Source organism: Adiantum capillus-veneris, chromosome 27, assembly GCF_014529385.1.
Source record: "Adiantum capillus-veneris isolate H3 chromosome 27, ASM1452938v2, whole genome shotgun sequence".
In the NCBI taxonomy this organism is placed as follows: Eukaryota; Viridiplantae; Streptophyta; class Polypodiopsida; order Polypodiales; family Pteridaceae; genus Adiantum; species Adiantum capillus-veneris.
The window spans coordinates 31472581-31497579 of NC_140957.1; the positions used below are offsets into that span (position 1 = coordinate 31472581).

The 24999-nt window shown below is 43.2% G+C and overlaps 1 protein-coding gene across 1 annotated transcript in view; it reads left to right on the forward strand.

Moving 5' to 3' along the window:
- LOC147421731 (nodulin MtN21 /EamA-like transporter family protein) overlaps window positions 1-20781 on the forward strand; it is a 58492-nt gene extending 37711 nt beyond the window's left edge. The window contains exons 5-7 of the mRNA XM_086502775.1: window positions 19396-19567; window positions 19652-19712; window positions 20166-20781. Coding sequence (XP_086358901.1) covers window positions 19396-19567; window positions 19652-19712; window positions 20166-20286 — 354 coding nt within the window. The 3' untranslated portion in view covers window positions 20287-20781. The remainder of the gene's footprint in view (window positions 1-19395; window positions 19568-19651; window positions 19713-20165) is intronic.
- The last annotated feature ends 4218 nt before the right edge of the window (window positions 20782-24999 follow it).

Here is a 24999-nt window from a genome sequence, read left to right on the forward strand (position 1 = left end):
GCGGGCAGACCTCTCCACTGTTGGCTGCTCCTTTGTCTGTTCTTCTGGGTGTCCGATATCTAGTGGAAAGAAATCTGTGATCTGTCTTTGGGGTTGTCTCTCTTCAGCTCTCCTTAGTAAAGTTTCTCTATGCTTGTGTAACTCAAGTAGATATAGCCCAAGACATCTGTGATCCTCATAACTCATGACCCTAGATAGAGGCCCAAAACCTTCTCTGAATAGACAGGGACAACGGCCTCATATCTCATAGTACACTGTGCAATGACATATGTAATGTACCTTTGTCTCTGGCTCTAGATGGCTTAAGCGGCATATCCTGCTATTTGCTGGTGTCCCTCTGAATCTGCCAGTCTCAATCTCGAGCTGATGTGAGGACGTGCGTATCTGGCCAATGGCACAACGCAAACCATGAGAAAGATGCGTGTCCATATAGCTAGGTCGAATCACAAACCCATCCCCCGTGAGGTGGAGAAGATGCTCTCTATAGAAAGCCATCTTTGTACCCAACTCCTAAAATCGGCTCTATCCATGTCCTCCTCGTGTCCAGCTGGATCAGATGCTGACGAATGAGTCTATTAATCTCCACCCGCGTCAGAGACCTCAAGGGTGCCTGTAGAGAGTATTGAAAAGGAGGCAACCTGTCCATGGTGAAACCATGTGTCTGAAACCATGATGCCATGTGTGCATACCAGCATGATGTATCCCCATTAAGAGCTAATTGTGTGGAGGACTCTAGAGCCACCTTGGCATATCTATCTCTGGTAGTATCCCACAGACTGTTACAAAGGAGACTGATCTGGTAAGCGCTTCAATCTCCATAGGGGGGGCATCTAATTCCGCTCGAATGATATCATGCGGTACGGAAGCCTTGGCTCTAATCAGCCGAGAGATCATAGGTACCAGGGGCTTCTCCATACGCCTCCAACCATCCTGGCCTACAGAAGGTCCCAGTCTGTGCTGCTCTTCTCAAAGAAAATCTCGGCCCAATAAAGACTACCCCTAGGTAAGTGTATGCATCTGTATACTCCACAATCTCCTGACCATATTTGAAAGTAGGTACTGATCTCCTGACCCATTGCGGTGTGGTGTTAAACACCATAACCTTGGTTTTACCTAGGTTTACGCACAATCCACCATCCTCTTCAAATCTGCGTAGTGCATCCAAACGTCGTTGCATACCTTCTGGTGAGTCAGATATCAACACAATATCATCAGCATATAGCAACAATGGGATCCACGTCCCTGCCAACTGGGCACCCGTGTCACCCTCTCTGTCAATGTAATCAGACAGCTCATCAACATACATACCAAATAGAGCAGGAGACAATGGGCAGCCCTGTTTCACTCCAATAGTAGAGTGAACAAAATCAGATACCCCTGTCGGAGTGTGTACATGTCCCATCATTAATCTATACAAAGCCATAATCCCCCAAATCACCTCTATGGGCACCCCCATCTCCTGTAGTCTGCGCATCAATCGAGCTCTTGGTACCATGTCAAATGCTTTGCGAGAATCCACAAAGCTACAATAGATCCGTCTCCCATGTGCTCTGCCCTCCTCAATGACGGCCCTGAGTGTCAGAATATGATCAAGAGTGGAGAAACCCCTCCTGAAGCCGGCCTGACCCTTTGCTCGTACACCCTCACCCTCTGCCCAATTACTCAAGTGTTGCTCCAGAATAGATGCATACAACTGTGCCAATGTGTGTCCAACCATAATAGTGCGGTAGGGTCACCAGCCTTGAAGATTACATAGTCACCAGCCTTGAAGATGGGCACAATATTAGACAATCTCCAAGTCTCAGGTAATCCCTCACACATGGCACGGTTGAACAACACTGCGAGAACGTCCATCAACATATCCTTGGCATGTATAAAGTGCTCGGCTACTAGACCGCCATGATCATATGCCTTCCCGGTCCTCATCCTGTCGATGGCCCTTTGTACCATCTCAGGTGTAAAGAAAGTGCTCGTAGCTGGGCAAGGCTTGGTAGGGTGTGGAAGGGGTTCTTGTCCAGGAACCGTATATAATGATGTCGCATATTGGCCCCACACATCAGGTGAAGTAATCAATGGCGGAGGGGAGTGCTCATGGAAGAGTCGCCATGCCTCTGCTGAGTCCCTACTCAAGAATATTTGATATAAGTCTCGCTCCATCTGAGCTAGGTAAGCTCGCTTCTTCCGTCGCACAAGGCGTCGGAAAGCAATCTGAGACTGTCTGTAAGTGATGACTCCTAAAAGAAGATCCCTCTGAAGCTGGGCTCTCATCTCTCTGCACTCCTCATCATACCAACTATTCTGGGGCATGCTCCCAGAATGTCGTCTCTTGCCCGGTTGAGTATGTTGGTATGCCACTGATGCAGCCCCATGCACTGTCTGTAAGTGGTGCACTCCTCTACTTAGAGGCCTGTACCATTTGTGCCAGGTGTGCCTTCCAATAGACGGTCCTAGATCTTCTCTATATAAGCAAAATCAGTCTATGGTGTAAATGTATAGCGGGTGTGTGACCTGCCTCCTGATGTCTGGGTTGTACTATACTGAAATTTAATGGACAATGTCAAGAGAGCATGATCTACTGCTTTGCCCACTGGTCTGGCTCCCACTGTGAAATTCTGAATGCAGGGGGCAAAGCTCGGTTGTGTCATAACATAATCCACTGTACTGGCCCTATGTCTGTGTGGAAAGCATGCGAAATCGGCTGCTCCAGGAAATCGCTGTAAGCCATTAAGTATGGCTAATCCATGTGTAGTCGTCATTTCCATGAGGTATCTCCCATACTCCGTCTGCTCTCTGTCATCTGAGCATCTGTCAAGTCCCAACTCACCAACATCCAACTCTCTAAGCATCTCATCTGAAGTGTCGTAGAAGACTGTCTGCGAGTTGCCCGTTCGGGCATTGAAGTCCCCTAGGAGAATGATATCACCATCCCTAGAAAACTCCCAAATGTCATTATCTAGAATAGAGAAAGGCGACTGCCCTCTGGATGCAGCATACACTGATGTACTGGGAGGAAAGTAACATATGGCAATATATAGGAATCGACCTGTGTCAGCTCTCAGTCTCACCCACATATATCTAGCATGATCATCTCTTTGTACAATATGCAATAATATTTGTAGTTCCTCTTTGAATAGCACTGCTGCTACTCCTGAACCTCCACTCCCATGCTAAGATCTCGCATTTGTCCTGTGAGCTGTTTCCCATCTGTATCCCACCACATGTGGCATTACCTGTCCAGGGGCCTAATGAGTCTCTGAGAAGAATACAATATCCTTGTCTTTGAAACTGTCCTCAAATGCACCCACGTCCAACCTCATAGACCCATTACAATTCCAGGTAGCCATCTTCAGTGTGGTCCCATAGGTCTCACACCGTCATGTAGTGCGCCTCTCTAAAATCACCACCCGTCCATCTCTGTAGAAGGCTATCTTTCCCTTCTCCCTTGCCGCTGTAATCTCTGGCATTACCTCTCTCATATGTGCGAGCTGTGAGAGAGTCAGGTCATCACCGAGCAAAATACCTGTCTTTTTGAGAGTAGGGCTCTTCCTCAAGAATTCCTTCTTCTCTTCCAACGAGGGGAAGCGTAGTATGAGAGCTCTCCCCTTTGAAGACTCTCCCGTGCCATCACTTTTCTTACCTACCCTCCATGCCTTTGTGTGCAAAGGCTTCTCCATCCCCATCATGGATGTAAGGCTTGTGACCTCTTTCTCCACATTGTTTATGTCCTTGAGACCGGTCACTCTCACATGCAGTGCTTGCATCCGTCTTCTTTGTTCCTCTTCGAGGGTCATGTTGATAAGCGTCGGTTGTTGGTTGTTTTAGGGTTTTCTGCTACTGTTTTAAGGTTAATAGGTGCTGAATTAGGGTTTGCAAGTGCTGATTAGAGGGTTTTCAATTGCTGAATGAGGGTTTACAGCTGCTGTTTTAGGGTTTATTGCTACCGATTTAGGATTTGTAGGTGCTGCTTTAGGGTTTGCATGTGCTGATTTAGGGGCTGCAGCTTTTGTTTTTGGCTTTTGTGTTTTTTGAAACAGAGTGTGTGGGTGTGCTCTTCTGGTTTCCTAATTCTTTGTTACATAACTATGCTAAAGGCCATGCTTTGGAAGTTGATGGATGTGAAGAAGATGCTGTTCTACACGCTTCAATTGATACAAAAGAGGCGCTTCGTGCCTTTGCAGGCTTCACTAATAAGGCTTGTATTCTGTTCTTTATAGGGAGGCTTCCCCATGTCTTCCTCATACAGCGGTGGCTTGATAATCTCTTTAATAAAGATCTTGTGGAAGAAATTTTTGACGGGCGGAGGGGGTTTGATGAACTGCTTTTTCGAGTTGTGCAAAGCTCGCGACCTTGTGTTGCAATGCATACCCTTTTTGTACGAGGGACAAATGGTGCATACGGTGTCGGGTTGTGTGCGTTTTACCTGGGAAGGTGTGGAACCTATGGATGTGAGAGTTTGTGATGAGAATCACAAACACTTTAGTGCTTATGGAGAATCACCAACCCTCTTCTTAGAGACGGTTTAAATTCTAAGAGCGTTCGTGACAGAAAAGTCACAAACCCTCCCTATCGTGCTTGGAATCTGCTTTTTTTTGTAGTCGAGATTATGATGAAAGGATCACCAAATCACATCCAATTTTACTTAAAAAGAGCAATTAAGAACACTAAACTTTCATCCATGAAACCTCAATGCTCATACAAGTACAAATTCCAATTAAAACCCAAACCTCTTTCATGGTATCATGTAGCCTCGCCCCCCAATTACATAGTCGTAACATCACATAGTTGACAGGAATACACGAACTTCCACCACGACGACCATTTTCTGATTTTGCAGAGATTTAAGAGCTTCTAAATTGAAATCCACACACCATTTTGATAAGGGGAAACCCTAATTCACTCCTTTACAAGCTCATATACAAAATTGGAAAGAGGTGGGACTGCACTACACATAGATTGAGCAACCATGGAAGCAATTGCATTAGAGTGGAAAATTGCAGGTTTTTTTCTCTTAAAAGCAGCCTTTTCTCTCTTCTCCACAGCATTTTCAATTAAGGTGTAAGGTGCAGCGGAAGTGAATGTTGAACTTTGCTCAAGATGAGTGCTCCGAACTGTGCTCAAGGGTTCCTTTACTTACGGAAGAAAGAGCCTTCCGTTCCTTTAGTGAGAGAGTAACACTGTGAATGAAGGTGCTGAGATTGAGAGATAGAGAGAGAAGAAAATACGACACCGGAATGTTGTCAAACCCTCCTCCGAAGGCCCCACTCTCTCTGGCGAGAGCGGTCTACTATTGATTGCACAAATCTCTACAATGCTTGGACTTGCCGACGATGTCAACGACGATGAGGACGACAATGAGGCTGAAATCTGAGAATGCTAAGGGCTGAAATCTGCAAATCTTTATCTGCTGAATTCTGACTCTATGTCGGTGACGATGTTGATGACGACGATGCGACGACTGCGCGTTGAAAACGCAGATGCTGAAATCTGCGTTTTCCGGGCTGAATCTGCAAACTTCGCGGGATCTGACCGTGCGGCGAGGATCTGCTGCGGGAAGGTGAGATCTGCGAGGTTCGGGACTTGTTCTGCGATGTCTAAGTGCTGAAAACTGAAAACGCTGGTGCTTGTGTTGGTTCCGTTGCGGTAGATCTGCAAAACGCTGAAATGCCTAGCATATGCAAAAACGCTAGGGCTGAAAATCTGACTTGCGATGGAAATTTGCTAACGCTAGGGCTGATCTGATGTCGTCAAGTGGATCTGCTATGTCTGCTAATGCCGAAGCTGCTCTGCAATGCAAAAACACCAAGGCTGATCTGTCTTGCAAAAAAACGCTAGCTTGATGCTGTTGCAAAAACGCTAGGCCATGCTGTTCTGGTCCTGCTGAGAAGTTGCCTGTTGAGCCAGGTGCTCCTGCTGCCTCTTCTGCCAGAAAGTGCTAGTGCTAGGTTTCTACTTATACAAACTTAGTAAATTTGCCCTACCTAGTTTTCAACAAAAGTCACTTAATAAATAAGTGGAAAATAGGTTTAATGCACTGGAAAATTCCCCTGATGGATTTTGATTGGAATGTTGATGATCATGTTGTGTGCAACCGGAGGATATGCATCTAATCTAAGTGATTGGTCATGCACGGTTTGCGAATAGACTCACAAAAGTGCCAGATCAGTTCCTATTCTAGAGTGACTTGACTGAACTGGACCGTGGTCATGCTGTAGCTTGTCCACGGACACATAGGGTTGGATGTGTCATGTGACATCCCCTCCTTTTCAAAGTAAGGTACTGGTACCGAATTGTATGGCGTCCAGGGAGATCGCCAACAACATCCGAAATCCTCGAAAGGACTTTTCGTCGGGCCACTCTGAAGCGTGGGTCGTGCGATACTTGAACTTCTTTAAGGTCTGCGATGCTTGCTTCTTTGGGCCGCGTTGCAAGCAACAAAGTCTTCTGTGGCTCCTTCAATGCTTCAACTTCGTTGATAGCCATGCTTCTTCCTTCGTCAAGAATCTCCATGGCTGAAATTTCTTGAAACCACTTCCAACACAAAAACATGAACATACCTATTCCATGTAAAGTGACTGGAAAAAATCTCGTTTTCCTCAAAGACTGTGCATGCAATGTAGATGAACAAATAGACGGAGTGCCAAACCGTTCACCACACACACGCAAACAATGAGATCTAATCTTGTCTTTCTGATCCAAATCAATCCAGTGTGGCAATTCACAATGGAAATGCCCATGCTTGGTGCTCATACTTTCTTGTGCTCTTTCTACAACTGTGTCGTGCCAAGGAAGAGACATGGAATGTGACTTCCTTGAATGCAAACATTTCATCTTTCATTAGAAATCCGCATACATCCGTGCTCATCCATGAGTGAATTGTGCTCAATGTACAATGTGTCATGCCTAGGAAAAGGGATTACATAAAGACGCTGACTAAAATACAGGAAACGATCACGAATGAAACACTCGTACAATGCGTGCTGACTAATCATACGAACACATAGTACTTCTTGTGAGGGTTCTTTGAACCTAGGCTCGAGAGCCAAGATCGGTTCTTCCTGTTTGATCGAATCTTTCTGTGGGGGTTTTGTGGACCTCGACTCGAGAGCCAAGATCGGTTCTTCGTGATTGATCGAATCTGCAATGAGGTTAGCTTCACTAGAGAAAGTATCAACTAACACATCATCCTTGTGAGCAATCACATCATCTTCATGCAAATCATCATGCTTGTGAGAAATCACATTTTGATCATGCAAATCATCATGCTTGTCATTGTCATCCAAATCATCATGCTTATCATTATCATTCAAATCATCATGCTTATCATCATGCAAATCTTCATGTTTGCCATGCTTTTGAAAAGAAGAGATTGAGAGAGTCTCCTTTTCCTGAATATCTTGCATCTGTGCTTGAACTTGAGAAAAGAGTCGCAACATCTCTTGCATTCTTGCTTTGTTCTCACGATCAAATTTTTCTTCTCTTTCACCGTGCTCACGCGCTATGGTTGCCATTCTTTCTTGGTACTTACGATCAATTTTTGCCATTCTTTTTGATGTTTTTGCTTCACGTTCTATCTTCCTGTCCATCATCATCTTGTCGAAAGCTGCCATAGGATCTGGTGCAATCTTTGGCGTAGATGGGGAAGGGTCGGAAAAAACTGCTGGTGAGGAAAACTCTTCTTCGCCACTCCCATGCTTACCACCTCCAAGCGATGTATCCATTCCGCTTTGAGTGATGACCATCCGCTGAAGTCTTGGGTTCTTAAGTTCACAAGGAACTTGGGTTCTTGTGGTTCTTGGGTTCCTGAGGGTCTTGTTTCTTGGGTTCTTGAGGTTCTTCTTTAGCTTGCAATCTGTGTTAGAGAAGGATCTTCTCTTTACCCGAGCTCTTCTCTTTTCCGCGGGCACACCCCTTGGCGGGCTTGCGCTCACACCAAGGTTGCTTTTTCCCACCTCACGTTGATTGGCCGGCCGCTAAGTGCACGGTCCGCTCTCAATGAGTGAAAAGAGAAACAAGGGGAGGTTGGACAAGCCCTTCTTTCTTCGGTTTCCTGTCACTCTTCAAAAACACGATTAGGAATCGACACGCCCAAGAGGACTTGGGTTACGTGCGACCGCAACAAGCAAAAAAAATTCTATGTGGTTCTTGTGGTTCTTTCCTTGAGTGATACAGAACACTGCCAAAGCTCTGATACCAAGGTAAGGTGCAGTGGAAGTGAATGTTGAACTTTGCTCAAGATGAGTGCTCCGAACTGTGCTCAAGGGTTCCTTTATTTACGGAAGGGAGAGCCTTCCGTTCCTTTGGTGAGAGAGTGCAATGGACACAAACAAAGTGGTGAACACTGTGAATGAAGGTGCTGAGACTGAGAGATAGAGAGAGAAGAGAATACGACACCGGAATGCTGCCAAACCCTCCTTCGAAGGCCCCACTCTATGGCGAGAGCGGTCTACTATTGATTGCACAAATCTCTACAATGCTTGGACTTGCCGATGATGTCGACGACGATGAGGACGATGACGAGACGGGGCTGAAATCTGCAAATCTTTATTTGCTGAATTCTGACTCTATGTCGGTGGTGATGTTGATGACGACGATGCGACGACGATGCGCTGAAAACACAGATGCTGAAATCTGCGTTTTCTGGGACTGAATCTGCAAACATCGCGGGATCTGACCGTGCGGCGAGGATCTACTGCGGGAAGGTGAGATTTGCGAGGTTTGGGACTTGTTCTGCGATGTCTAAGTGCTGAAAACTGAAAACGCTGGTGCTTGTGTTGGTTCCGTCGCGGTAGATCTGCAAAACACTGAAATGCCTGGCAGATGCAAGAAACGCTAGGGCTGAAAATCTGACTTGCGGTGGAAATCTTCTAACGCTAGGGCTGATCTGCTGTCATCAAGTGGATCTGCTATGTTTGCTAATGCCGAAGTTGCTCTACAATTCAAAAACGCCAAGGCTGATCTGTCTTGCAAAAAACGCTAGCTTGATGCTGTTGCAAAAACGCTAGGCCACGCTGTTTCGGTCCTGCTGAGAAGTCGCATGTTGAGCAAGGTGCTGCTGCTGCCAGAAAGTGCTAGCGCTAGGTTTCTATTTATACAAACTTAGTAAATTTGCCCTACTTAGTTCCCAACAAAAGTCACTTAATAAATACGTGAAAAATGTCAAAAATAGGGAAGATAGGTTTAATGCAATGGAAAATTCCCCTGAAGGATTCTGATGGGAATGCTGATGATCATGCTGTGTGCAACCGGAGGATATGCATCTAATCTAAGTGACTGGTCATGCACGGTCTGCAAACACTCACAAAAGTGCCAGATCACTTCCTATTCTAGACTGACTTGACCAAACTGAACCTTGGTTATGCTGTAGCTTGTCCACGGACACATAGGGTTGGATGTGTCGCGTGACATGAGGTGTCAATTTTTGGGCCATTAGACCTAAACAAGGCATTTTCAGCTTATTTTTGAATAAAAAAAGGCCATTTTGAACGCCAAAAAATCCCAAACAAAGTCATAAAAATCCCTAAATTTGTGTGATCACTCGTATAAGCATAAAAAGCTTAGATATTCATCATTTTTCATCAAAATTCCATTTTGGGTCACTTTCCTACGACGACGCTTGTTAGCTACTATTTTCGGTAATTTTTGCCCGCATCAATCTTTATAGGCGAAATGAGTGTGCTACCATGAAACGCTTGGAATATGTACATCACAAAACCAAATTAAGCATCTTATCAAGTAGAAAAACACGCAACAACGCCACAGCTAGGGCGAGGACTCCCCAGATAGATATGTACATGATAGTGACCGTAGTAGCCGGTCTAGCATATATCACAATATGTACATGATTGCTTTTATTCCCATGCATTAAAAGGTGTCAAAAGTGGGGTTAATGTTTTTATTTCACATTGTGCACGTGCCACAACACGACATCTACCCCCTTTGAACCTGCACATCCTTCGACATTTGCCAATATTTTAGTTATATGTGTTTAATCTTCATTAAGATGCATAAATATTTGGATGTCATTTTTATCTTCTGCAAAGTCTGGAAGATCATCCTTCGCTTCTTCATCCTCATCCATGGCAATGTCATTATGTTCTTCATCATCATTTTGTTGTGAATCAAAAGGAGCATTATCATGTCTCCTCTTGAAAATCTTAATTCTTTTGCCTGCTATGGGAACATTGAGCTTTGTTCCATTGAGCTCCCCGAAGGTATATGTAGCATTTCCATGCACATGTTTGACCACAAATGGACCAAACCACCTTTTTGCAAACTTTTTTGTGTGGTGTGCTTGTTGTGAAGGCTACTATTATACATTAGGACCCAATCACTCTCTTCAATAGGCTTTGGTTGAAGCCTATGTCTTTTATCAAACCTTCTTTATTCTTTGCATCCTTCATTCGAGCTTTTGCAATCTCTATGTCTTCATGTCTTATTTTCAATTGCCTTACGCGCAATGCAAGTAGATTTTCTCTACTTGTGCCATCTTCACAAGGTAATATGTTCCAAGTAGGAACGACATCCTCAATCGGCATGATTGGCTTCTGACCATACATTAATTTAGTAGGCATGTAACCAATCAGTGAGCTATGAGTTGTACGGTCGGTCCATAAAGCATATGGTAGCAACCTTGGCCGTTCACGCATTTTACCTTTGCATGCCTTAGTCAAAGCTTTGACGATAGGAGGATGTCCTCTTTCACTTTTCCCATTTTCCTGTGGATTTATAGCACATGTCAAGGCTAGCTTGATACCAATTCTTGTAGAGAAATCCCTTGCTTCATCTGCTTCCAACTCACCTCTATCAGCAACTATCTTTCCCACATAGGCGTAGCGGCAAATTGCATCTTGAAGCAAAAATTTACAAACAGTTTCGGTTGTTTTTGTCCTCAATGCATGTCCTTCCACTTGATTTGTCAAGTCTTCTCGTGCAAATACCACGTATCTCATTTGCCAAAGTTCAAAAAAGGCATTATAACTAGATCAACAACCCATTTATAGTGCATAGCTAATGGGTACGTAAGATGCAATCCATCACGATGGCATACATTAGAATACGTTTGGCATGTGACACAAGACTCCACAAAATCTGCTACATCCTTATACATGCCTTTCCACCAATATCTTTCTTTCGCTTGGCAAAAGTAGCCCATACACCTCGATGTCCGGCATATAGGCTTTCATGAAGCTCTTTGATAGTTTTAAGCTGAGTAGGCTTATCACATACTACTCGCAATGAAGTCCCATCTCTTCTTTTAGGATGTTTCCATAAGTGGCCATCCCTCAAGAAGTATCCATATGCTTTCTTTTTGATCCTTTTGAATTCTGCTTCAGTCCAATCAGCTTGCTTTTGTAAAGTACTCAGGTAGCGACCTATGAACAACCATTTTTCCTCGTAAAACTCCTCTGAGAAGGACCCAAGTGAAGATACAATGCATATATTATCACATTTTGTATGAGAAGTTGTGTAGAATTTTGTGCCCACATGTTCTTCCTCATCAATCATATCATCCTCATCTTCATACCTTGCCCTTCAAAGCATATCTGCCATTGGATTATCTTTTCTTGCAATGTGATTCAATTTTGGGTTCAGGGACTTTATATAAGCAATCCACCTAAGCATAGCTACGTCAGTAGTAGAGCAACTTGCAATCATTCCTAGAAGTGGTAAGCAATCAATCTCCACACCTACGGATGCTCTAATGAAGTACTCTTTGTCACACTTTAATACAGTAACCACTCCCCATAACTCCCTTTTTACTTGTGGATATGCTCTTTGGCGAGAGCTTAAAACCTTGGCCCCAAACCTCACCACATACGTGTGTTTCTCTTCATCGTCTTGTCCTATTGCCCATCGTATCCCTGTTGGACTAGTGTCCACTGGCACAATCACTGGTCTTCCACACTCATAGTTGACCTTCTTTCAAGTTTGCGAAGACAACAACAATTGCTTCAACTTTCTCATAGCTTTTACGTGTACATCATTCCATTGAAACCTGGGTTTTTCCTCAACAATTGATAAAGAGGATCTGCAACATGTGCATAATGTGGAATCCATATGAGATAGAAGACACATGCGCCTAGAGATCTTCTCACCTTCGTGATATTTATGCATAATTTTTTCATCCTCTGTATTGCATCCACTATAGTTGGACAAGATCGGCGGCGATGAGGACTACAAAGATGTCCCAGTATCAATATTGCTTCAACTGTAAACATTGACTTTTGCCCAGATAATGTAAGGTTCACTTCTTCTAGCCTTGTTAAAGTTTTGTCACAATCATTGATGTGGTTTGCCACACATTTGTGGCACCCCCTCGAATCTAGAGCCTCATCTTTTTTGGCTATGGCGCATCCTTTGATTGACATCAAGAAAGGGCATTGTAATTTGAGGTATGAAGTCACATAGGACTTTGATCATACCATTCATCATGTGAGCAACATCGTTGGTTGCTCGCTGCGGTAAGGTGCACATCCTTACCAAACCCAAGGGTGTTCTCATGGTAGTCAAGTCCGTGCTTTCCATTGCTAGTTGGAATTGATCATACCCTGAGTAAAAATCTCCCATAGAGTATATTGCTTTTCCAGCAAATGCCTCTTTAAACTCATCTACAATTGGCCGTGTACCCATATTCCTGATTGTGACTTTGTTGACAAGCTGCATGTCTTGAATGAAGAGTAGAGCTCTATGTTTCTTTGGTACTGTGAACCATTTGCTTGAGTGGGAAGCACACAAAGGCTCCAAAATCCCCATCTTTATCTTTTCATTGAGTAAGCCTATAAGCTTTGGCAAGAGTGCTTTTGGCACTGGAATTGGTCGTAGATTCCAAGGCACATGAGGTATAGTGAATATTACCATTGGTTCGACTATAGAAGGATCCACACACCCTATCCCATGTGGCTAAAATGCAAAAGTTTTTCCATGCTTGGAGAGTATCTCTTCAAAGCATTTCCTTTCAACCTGTGTCAAGTAATCATTGCTTCCAACCTTTAACATCTTCAATGACTCTTGCATAAACTTGTGCCCAATTCTTTTTGGATCTCGGAGACTAGGTTGCAAAGAAGCTTGATCCATCTTTTCCTTGCAATGTATAGGCAAAGGCAATGCCACTGGTTTCACCTTCTTTGCTACAGTCTTGTACTTTATCTCCACTTGCACTTCTAGATCTTTTTGCGCATTGAAGCACTCCCCATCTTTGGAAGCTTCAATGATTCTATACATGTCCATAGAAGTTACTTTTACCTGGTCATTTTCATGTTGAAACCTAGAACTGCTATAGCATTGAGATCACCCATAGTATCTACAAAAGAAACCTGAAATGTACTCATCCTCATCTAGCAAATCATGGTTTTTGTATTTTCTTTGTACACTATTTACATGTTGTTTATGTCCTTTCTTTAAATCTCGAAGGATCGTAAAAGATACCGATCCATCCTTTGCTACTAGGGCACCTATAGAAAAAGCTTCGTCTCCCTATGAATCAGGCGAGAACCTTTTTCTTTCTGTACCATTGCACTCTTGCTTACAATGGTACTCAGCCAAAACCCCTCATTTCCCTTTGATCTCGAAACTCCTTGCTTGGTTTTGGTAGAGAATGGTCCCTTAAGCTGTCACTATTTCTCTCATGGTCACACACGTAGTCTGTCAAGAATTGAACAATTCGTTCTCCATCTTTGCTTTTGACCCTGGCATAGGCAAATCCATCATCCAGTACTTTTGTCTCCATTCGCACTGCGGTGATGTATGGTTGTCTAAGGATTAGAGGATAACTTGATGTCTCTTGAACAAAGAAATTTTGCTCACCTTGCACATCCTCTATGGTTACATGAACATTTGGACAAGCATCATAGAGATCCCCAGATGAGTTGTTTGCAACCCTAATCATCCACCCGTGGTCAGTATCAATCGGTCACTTTCCCTTTATATAGAGACTCTTGTATATGAGGTTAATCTCCGAACCATGGTCTATCAAGGCCACATAAGGCTCCTCGAGATCTCCCACCTTAACCAAGGTTTTTGTTGTAGCCCTTGCCCAATGGTTTCTAGAATAGTGGCTCTTATGAATGGCTTCCTCCTCATCTTCATCTTCAAACTTAACAGGCCTATTTTTGCCGTCCGAAGATTGGTAGCAGCTTGCAACATTCTCATCTTCATCCCTTTGTTGTACTCGTATCACATGCGTCTCTGAAGCACTCTCTTCAGCCTCTGATTGGATAGACTCCGTTAAAGCTTGTGGCTTTCTTCTTATGATATTAATAATTTCCTCATGGAACTCTCTCTTTGCAATGCCAAGGACTTCTTCCAATGTAAACTCCACTTTGCTTTTTAAGATCCTTTTCTCTAAAACTTTCTTTTAATTTGTGGCAGCTTCAATATCGGATTGCTGCTTGTATGATGGGCTTTTTCCTTTGCTCTTCTCTTTATCTTGCTTTTCCTTTGGTGCAACATCCCTCATTGATTCTTCTTGTGATGGAGGTTTCTTTGACATGGGATCTTGAGAGGGACGTGGATCCTTTCTTCCTCCACCTCTAGTAGACCTCTTTGAGGGACTTTCATCGCTATTTGCTCTCCTACGTTTTTCTTCATCAAGTGCCTTGTTGGCTTAACACTTTGCAATATAGGCATTCACTAACAAGGCATCTACAGGTTCATTCCACCCGGATTCCACTCTGTCTCAAGACGGATATAATCTCCTGCTTCATACAAGATTTCTTTTGTTAACTTTCCCTTTATAGCTAACTCCATCGCAGATGGCCAAACATCTTTACCATCCTCACTCACATCTTCAATAAATTTTGATCCTTTGAGCATGACCTAACCAACTGTCAAGCCAAATGCTGCTGCTTTAACCATTGAGATAGCATGACTGGTTGCCATGTCCTCAACTAGTTTTTTCATCCCTCCTTTGCCGAAGCTGGTTGCCAAGGGCTCTCTTGTTTCACTAAGATGTATCTTTTCCTCTTTGAAGAAAATAAGATCTTTGCCCAAGGCATCTATGACGCTTTCACAATCCCTTCTTGGATGGTCTGGGCTGTCACGCCATATGCACCTATTTACAAACCCCTCTCTATTTTGAGGTCTTTGACTTAACGGCTGTCTAGATGTTTGCCCTTTTCTCTCAAGCCTTGCTAGCTTTAATTTTAGCTCACGTATGCCCTTCACAAGCTCTTCAAGCATAGATCCATCACCCTTAGAAGCTGCAATAGTAGGTTTTGGTTGGCTTTCAGAAATAACAGAAACCGGAGTACCGTTGTTCACCACCATCTTGTCTCTTCTTCGTTGCCTTTTTGCCAATAGGGAGACTGCATCTTGTGCAGTAGTGCACCCGGTCTTCAAACCTTGGTCTGTATCTTTGTCTTCCAAGAAGCTCTATTTTTTCTTCGATTTCTTTGTCCGTTGCTTGTAGGAAGAGTTCTACCTTCTCTCTGTTTAAGGAAGCTTGTTCAGTTTGTGATAATTGAGCATAGTGTTGCTCAAACTCTCTGAGAAGCTCTGTAGCAGAAATCCCTTCTTTAGGCTTAGCGATTGAGACTAAGAAAGTTCTTTTGGTGATCCTCTCAGAGTTCTCCATAAAGTAGTCTTCTTTTAGAGCAAGCTTGAATTGCTCCCAATTTCTTCCATGAGCATTTTGGATTGCCCTAATATGGTCTCTGATCTTTGTGACACAACTAGCTCAAAACTTTGGACCATGTCTTCCTCACACACTTGGTTCAACTCCATTTCCTTCTTATAATGTCGTAGATACTTTGTGATGTCCTTGCCATTAAATTGGTCAATTCTCTTCACAATGGATTGCACTGCTTTGGTGGTTGAAATTTGGCTTCTTGCTACCGCTTGTTGCTGCTGCTGCATATACATGGCAAATGCTTGAAACATCTCCATGATTGCAGGATCACAGTGTATCCCGTGTGTCTTTGGATTTTCATCCATCGCTAACAAAGTGTGTAGATCAATTTGCAAACTCCCACCCGAGCAGCTTCACGTCGGGTTAACCAAAAATGTCGGGTTGTGTGCGGTTTAGCTAGAAAGGTGTAGAACCTATGGTTGTGAGAGTTCGTGATGAGAGTCACAAACACTTTGTGAAAAGGTGTTTATGGAGAATCACTGGCCCTCTTCCTAAGATGGTTTAAATTCTAAGAGCGTTCATGACAGAAAAGTCACAAACCCTCCCTATCGTGCTTGGAATTTGCTTTTTTTCGTAGTCGAGATTATGATGAAAGGTCACCAAATCACATCCAATTTTACTTAAAAAGAGCAATTAAAAACACTAAACTTTCATCCATGAAACCTCAATGCTCATACAAGTACAAATTCCAATCAAAACCCACACCTCTTTCATGGTATTATGTAGCCTCGCCCCCCAATTACATAGTCGTAACATCACATAGTTGACAGGAATACACGAACTTCCACCACGACGACCATTTTCTGATTTTGCAGAGATTTAAGAGTTTCTAAATTGAAACCCACACACCATTTTGATAAGGGGAAACCCTGATTCACTCCCTTACAAGCTCAGATACAAGATTGGAAAGAGGCGGGACTGCACTACACATAGATTGAGCAACTATGGAAGCAATTGCACAGTAGTGGAAAATTGCAGGTCTTTTCTCTTAAAAGCAGCCTTTTCTCTCTTCTCCACAGCATTTTCAGTTGAGGTGTCAATTTTTGGGCCATTTTACCAATTTAGACCTAAACTAGGTCATTTTCAGCTCATTTTTGACCCAAAAAAGGCCATTTTTAATGCTAAAAAATCCCAAACAGAGTTAGAAAAATCCCTAAATTTGTGTGATCACTCGCATAAGCATAAAAAGCATAGATATGCATCATTTTTGCTCAATATTCCATTATGGGTCACTTTCCATGCAATTTTGCGACGACGCTTGTTAGCTGCTATTTTTCGGCAGTTTTTGCCCGCATCAGTCTTTATAGGCTAGATGAGTATGCCACCATGAAACACTTTGAGTATGTACATCACAAAACCAAATTAGGCATCTTATCAAGTAGAAAAACATGCAACAACGCCACATCTAGGGCCACGACTCCCCGGATAGGTATGTACATGATATCGACCGCAGTAGCCGCTCTAGCTATATCACTATGTACATGACTACGTTTATTCCCATGCATCAAAAGGTGTCAAAAGTGGGACGAATGTTTTTATTTCACATTGTGCACGTGCCACAACACGACAACGATTGCATGGTGTCCGCCGTCATCCGACTGAATTTGAAACAATCTTTACGTGAGAATGTCCCATGTGGGTAGAAGTGCAGAATTGCCCGCCTATGTATCGGCAGCTATTGTATCCCACTATGCAGCGTTTTGATAAGGTGCTTGTGCCACTTCGTGTACGAACAATGAACATGAATAGTTTATGTATGCTTAGGGATACTTCCAAAAAGAGGCCTAATTGGTTACTCATTGCCCCACCGGGTTTGCCTCGAACGTATTTCAATTTTAAATGGGCTGCTTTTGTTGGTTATTCCTTTAATATGGTCAATTGGGTCATTTTATAGTAGAAAGTAAAGAGTTGGATGCTGATATTTCTGGGCATTTATCAACTCAAGATGTTTCTTTGTCGTAGCAACTTCTTGCTCGCAATGATCTTCACATGAATATACGAGGAGATTAACAACCAAGCAATCAATTGCATGCGTCAATTACATCCAATGACAAAGGCAAACAGTCTGTGCGAGAAGAGGATCAATGGCTAGAAGTGGGCTCCCGGAGGCGTTGCAATAGTGATAAGAGGGGAGAAAGATGGGATAGCAGGCACAAAGGAGAAAGTGGTCCTTCAAACAAACCTTTCACTTCATTTAATCCTGACATTTGTGCTATCTATAAAGGTGGCTACCACCACATCCAGTCTTTCCAGACATGATCACATTTGAGTGGAAAGGGGTGTTACAGTTGCAGAGGACTGTGGTTACGGGCAGATCAAACCAGTACCTTAAATGTCATGAGATGGGGCATTCGGTGAGGAATTTCCCTAGAGGGCGACAACGGAGACAGACTAGTCGCAGGAGGAGATAGCCCTCAGAGGCACATCAGACCCAGCAGAGTTCCGCACAGCAGTAGAGACTTGCGCTACAACACGATAGAGATCAAAACGGTCAGAGCTAGGTAGTAGGAGCAACACGCTAGAGATCACAGGGGTCAGAGCCAGGAGCAGCAGTGTGCCCAACAACTACTCAGTGAAGATTCGACACAGAGACAGGGACATACATAGGCAGGTAGATAGGTTCAGGCACAACCTATCCTTGTTTACAGACAAGTTGTGAGATAGAGGCTGGCTGAGGTGGGGTAGCCCCAAGGCAGAACTCCCAAGGAGAGGTTATTAGACCAGGATCGAGAGGAGGTACTAGAGCAGCTGGACAAAGGTGTAGAGCATGAGGATCAGCACTCAACTGAGGTTTAGGAGCAGCGTGAGTTGCCCTAGGATAGGCTAGTTCAACAAGCTTTGGATCTCTTGGAGATTCAGTCGCAGCTTCCTCTTACAGTAGGCACTATTGAGGGGGAGTGGGAGAGTGGCTCTTCTCAGTTTGCAGAGGAGTTTGACTACTCAGCAGGTTTTGCGTCACCAGTAGATGTCCCATTATCTGATATATTTCGTGCACAGTTCTTTGCAGCTTCATGGGGATTTCTAGACGTCTCTTTGAGGAATGGGCCATTATGTGTCGACATGTTTTTCCTGCAGTGGTAGGAACACGTCACATTTTCCTCGGTCCAGAGAGAGAGCTCTCGTGATCAGATTCACAGAAAGATTTGCGTCTTGGTACCTCCCCTTAGCTTTTGAGGTGGAGGACGAGTGGGTCTCTCTTGCCTCTGCTACAGTTTGGTTGTGGATGATTTTGGAGGCCCCACCTAGGGTTTTCACAGTCCCTTGGTTTTTGTGAGCTGCTACAAGAGGTTTTTACAGCGGATGCTTTATATAAGGCAGATACAGAGCACTGGACTTTGTGGTTTTAGCTACATCCCCTGAGGTGGACAGAGCTTTGGGCAGATTTGTATAGACTTGATCACACTCCAGATAGCTACAGCCTACATTTCACCACCTGATTAGAGTATCTTTTTCCCTAGATGTTTCTTGTGGTTTGATTTGGGGTTTTTCCCCATGATCTCATTGTATATCCTTCAGGGTTTTTCCCACGTTTCTTGTATATGGACCTATGGTTGATTTTATGTAATGCGAAGGGTCAAAGCCCCACTTTTGTTGGGGCGTGCACGCGCGCACACACACACACACACACACACACACACACACACACAGAGAGAGAGAGAGAGAGAGAGAGAGAGAGAGAGAGAGAGAGAGAGAGAGAGAGAGAGAGAGAGAGAGAGAGAGAGAGAGAGAGAGAGAGAGAGTTGAAAGTGGTGTTTGGTTTTGCATGTCAGCACTTGGTCCTTGGTGGGATACCTCTTCTTACTTTGGCAGGTATTCAGCATGATCCTGCTCTAGCTGGACACATTGGAGACCTTCAGCTTGTTGATTGGTTAGCACTTTTCTACACATCCCTATTTGGTAGTGCAGTGAGCTATGGTGTCTTCTTTTACAATGCGTCACGAGGTTGGTCTGAATATCTCATCAGCTGAATTTGGCTTTTATGTGGTAGTGTACACTTTCTATTTTAACACAGTCCCAAATTTGCAGGCAGCCTCACCAAACTGAGCTCATTGACTTTTCTTACACCAATGTTTGCTGCCCTCTTTGGGTAAGTGTAAAAGCTGTTTTGGCTGATTATTTGGTAAGCATAGCGCTATAGTCGTGCAAATCATTTGCTCTTTTAAGCGTTGGTGTCAGAAGTGCTGTAATAAATGTGAATCTGCTTTTGTTATTTCCATGGCAATGTACATTTGTATTTATAGTTCAAGAGGGTTCAATCAGGTCGATAGGGCTGGGGTCAGATCAGCCCAAATTACCTTCCAACTGTTAAACCAATTGGGATGGGATAGTTTTTGTTTTCTGGGCTAAAAATGTAGTCATTGATTACTCGGCTTGGAAGACACAGAGCTTGGAAAACGATTATGTATAATTTCACTTTTAATGTTACAATGGGCTGTTTTTGGATGTGTCTGTGGTCTAAAGGTTCATTGTTTACGAGTCATCTCTCAATAGTTGGCATTCAATATTTGATTGTGATAACACGCTTCTATGGACCTTGCAGGTACCTTTTACTTCAGGAGACGTTGAATGAACCTCAACTTGTGGGTGCTTGCATAACCTTGGCTTCGATTTACTTGATAAATGTAAAGACCTCATCTAATGACAAAGATGATATAGTTTGATTTCTATTATTAGATGGGTTTGGATACGTTAATTCTCCAATTGGGTTATGTTCTCCAATCATCGACACCCTTAGCTTTAGCCTATACATTGATGTTTATCTTTGAACGGGGCTAGGCGTACTGACTGTCTACACTGTTAGCTTTTAGCTGATCCATTGTACATACATATTAAGGGCTTTGCCATTTAGCAAACAGGCTATTCACCTGCAGACAATGTGTTCATATGTAGTGCTTCTATACCGTGGTTTCGAATGTATTTGGCAATGGAAATGCTACAATTGAACTCACTTCAAGCTTTCTAGACCACCAATTTGTGTGGTGTGGATAGCCTACAGGAGCAGCTTGCCTGATCCGAGGATGAGTGCCCTTTCAGTGCCCTTTCGGAAATTTGGCTGTAGAAATGGCTATTTTTAATGACAAACTATGGCTGGTCTTCAGAATGTGGAAAACTTATACAATTATCAGCTTAATATGTTAGTTCTAATATGTTAACTGGGTTGTGACTTTTAAAGGTGATCTTTATGTTAAATTTGTAGTAATAATTAAGCAAGTGTTGCAGTTGACTACCACTACAGGACTCCAAGAGTGCACAAAATACTTGTATAGCTTAAAAGTGAATGTTTTTTTGAGCTTGACAAATTATGACTCGCATTTATTTTACGTACTCACAAATGTAGACACTTGAGCAGTTGGCAATGCTTTTGAACGTGACATGAGGCAACCGTTGAGAAGTGTCAGTGCAATGCTGAGATGGGGTGGAAGATGGCCTTTGAGTTCTCTACATGGAGGATGAGGATGACATTGTCTCAGTAATTGATACAAAGGGTAAAGCTTGGGCATGGCTTTGAGTCTTTTTAGTACGTAAGCTGTTGTACATTATGAAATCAAACATGGAACTTGCACTATTGCACTAACTCATTATATATAAAGGTGGATTGAGCTAATATATGACTTTGTATTGCACTAGAAGTCTAGAATGTTGTTGAAAACAGTGGGAATTTCAAGAAGATAGCAAAAAGTGGGTACAAGTAATGTGATGGCTAAGCACCAAGGATGTCATCTACAATCTCCTCAAATGTGAACTCATACCTTTTGCCGTTGCTATGGCATTCTCTTCATCAGAAGGTTGTTTGTACTTCGAGGCGTAACTTGCTAGCTTTAGTTGTAATTGCTTCACCTTGTTCTCTAGCTCTTGTACATGGCCCCTAAGCCTTGTGACTTTGTGGCCTTAGCTAGCCAGATTCACTCTTCATTGTCCATTTCCACTATTGTATTGAGCTCACTGAGTTTCTCAACATGTCTTTTCATCACAGGTTTTGCGACTAGAAGCTACGGGTTTGCATCTTGTTGGCAATGTGAACCTTTCCCACACTAGTATTTTGTGGACGCTCGGCCCAATTGATGCACATGTTAGGTTAGACTGGATACACAAGAAAATCATTCCTAATAGAATGATTAACCTAGATACAAAAAGATCTACACTGAGTTTTTATAAAGGCATAGAGATAGAGTCCTCATCATGCCACACATGCTTACAACAAGGCATGTATGTAGCTTCTCATGAAGATCTTTATGGGATATTCTTTACACATCTTTCTACATATAAGAGGAAATTCACACAAGAGATATGAGATAGAGCCCATCCTCAATAATCCTGCCCTTGGCTTTGAGTCGTGAGTCATGACATAGTAAAGTTTTAGGTTTACTCTTAACAAACCATCATTTTGTGATTTCTCATACCATGAGTTTTAAATTTAAGGCACAATTAACGGTTTCAAGCAACCCAGTTCTACAAGAGATGCCCCCTTAAGCTAGGTTGTAGATTAAGTAGTCACCAACTTTAGTGTTTTCGGTATACTCTCAAACCCTAGAGCTTTTTGGTGCTATCTAGCTAACCTTGGATTTTAGGTTTACTCAAAACCTTGAATTGAGAACAAGGGACGATCTTACACTTTATGTCAAGGAGTGTCTATCTCTTATACCATGCCCATGGTAACAACATGACAATATTCACCAACATACCTTGGATCTTTTCTCCTCAAATTTCTATTTTGCCTTAAAAAGAAAAAAAGGATCATGGTGTGTAGGCATGAGCTGGCCAACGTGGGTCTGGGTAGGTTATAACAAAAAGTAGCTTGCAAGGTCTTTGCAGGCTCACAAACAAGCATGTACAATTGCTAGAGAATGCTTCATTTGTTGATACAAGAAAAACTTAACTAATTAGATGAAATATTTAAATTATTTAGGTGTAAGTACACACACACACACACACACACACACACACTCTCTCTTTCTAATTACTCCCAATTACTTCAAGAAGGGTAGTGGCCCAAGGATTAGATCCAAAGACAAAGCCCAAATCTTAAGTAATAGATCTGGCTCATTAGAGTGTGCTTACTTAATAGTATGAGAGAGGATACTTGAGGGAGAGTAAGGATCATAATGATAAGATTTCTTGATAGCTTTACTATGATCTCTGAAAAGACATAGAGACAGAGTTATCCTCATGACACATAGGGTTACAACAAGGCATGTATGTGGCTTCTCAACACTAGCTTTATAGAATATGTTGTAGACGTTTATTTATATATAAGTGGAGGTTGACACGTGGTATGAGGCAAAGCCCATACCCAAAAGCATCTACCTATAGGACATAGTGATTGGAACAATGGGGCACAAAGGAGAGCATGACCTAGTTGTCGTTGGACATGTATCACCCTTGTCAGGTAAATCTTTATGAAGGACACTTGCTAGGTTAGTGGGCTACAAATATGCTAGCTTCAGTGGGGTCGAATGTTTGACAGTCCATTAAAGGCCATTAACGATTAACAAGATATGAGCATGGAAATGGGCAAAATCTCTTACAGTCTCTCTTTAAGCTTTGTTTATCGTTCTGCTTCCCTACTATAAATCACTATTGGACGGATACGCCGCGACGGACGCCAGCACAACGAGAACTCACCTAACAAGATTTGTCAGCTAAGGACGAAACTCGACCCGTAGGTGCGTGGAAGCAAGCATAGGGTGTCAACCTACACTCGACCGACTCCTAACTAATTCCTATAGAGGTCTCTACCCAATGTCTAAGTCACAGCCTTCAAGAGTGCATAAGAGAAAAATTCCTACAATGCTTTCTAGAGCTGAGCACCCATCAAACAATCTCGAAACACCACAGAACTTGAAGGAGACCCTACTAACACCAATAGGCTGCTCTCCCTAAGGTTTATGAACCAAAACCCCAACCCAAAACACCTGGTGCAGAATCACGTAGGATGTCTCGCCGAAATTTGTAGGTCATCGTTTCCGAAATCTAAAATGCTTAATGTGTAGCTCTACTCAATGCGAATGCGTGGATATGCTGCAATGCAAAATCTGACAATGTATGCTCACCGAATCACCAGATGAAGCTCGTAGATGGAGCTCGCAAAACCGAACCGTACGCGCGCAATGTAGGTATTGGCGCGTAGCTCTCGTCGGGGGCAACACATTGCACTTCTCCGCACTCGATTCCGACCACCGGTACGCTGGTAGCGTCAAGATAAAGCTCTCACTCTCTCTCGTACACAGTACGCTCACTCACAGACTTCAAACTTTTTAAAATGACAAAAGGTTTTTTCATTAAGGTCAAAAAGTGGTATAAATACCTTACAATTCTTAAACCCTAAAGTTCCAAATCAACCATCTACTCAATCTAAATGTCAAAACTAGGATACAATCTGGAAACTTCTGTAAGTCCCAATATTTACAAGGTGAAATGTCTGGTTTTCTCCATAAATGAATAATTACAAAAAATGATAATCTGCTGAGCCGTCATTTTTCGTAGGGTGTGTCCAGCTTCTACACTCCCCCTCTCCTTGCTCATGTCGTCCCCGACATGGCTGTGGAGGCTGTGGAGCTGCTTCTTCATCCTTTGGTTTCTCGCATCTTGAGCAGCGACTCGTATCTTGCATGTAAATCCAATAGTGTTGGGCCGAATATGTCGGTGCTAATGGTGAAGAAGCCGGTATAGAAAGCTTCTTCAAAGGCCTGGAGGTGATAGGATGACAGAAACATGATCCTTTGATACAATGCATGTATCACCTCCTTGGAAGGCTGACTAGACAGATCGTATGCACATCTGTAAGTATCTTGAAAGAAGAAGATACTGTCTGTCGCCTGGCCCGGTATGAACGTCTCGAAGACTGCCAAAAGGGTTTTGCAGATCTTTCTCAACATAATGCAAGAAAGGTCAGGCGAGCCAGTGAACAATTTGATGGCGCCCGTTAGGGTTTTCACCATGTATTGAACACTTATTCTCTCGCCTGCCTTCAAGCCTGATAGCTTCAGATAGTTTAGCCAAGTGGGTTGGCTTCTTTGTAGTAGCTCCTGGGCCTTCCACATCCGCATCCTTGGTAGAGGACATAAGCTTAGGTTATCTCTGATGATTTTGGGTGCCTCTACCAAATGGATTAGGTACTGTGGATACTTCGTCAGCCATGCCTTTCTCCACCTGGACTGGGAGTCGACTATCAACTTTACCCCTTCAGGCTTGGAGATATCTGATGTATAGAGTGGCACTGTTTGCTCTTCTCTGATTTTCTTGTTGATTGTGGCGGCTTCGTACCTTAGCAAAGGATATGGGAGAGAGTGCTGTAGCCATTCATGCCGAAGGTTGCTGGAGTCTATCTTCTGAATGGTCATGGATTTAAAAACCCTCTCCTCCCATTCCAAGGC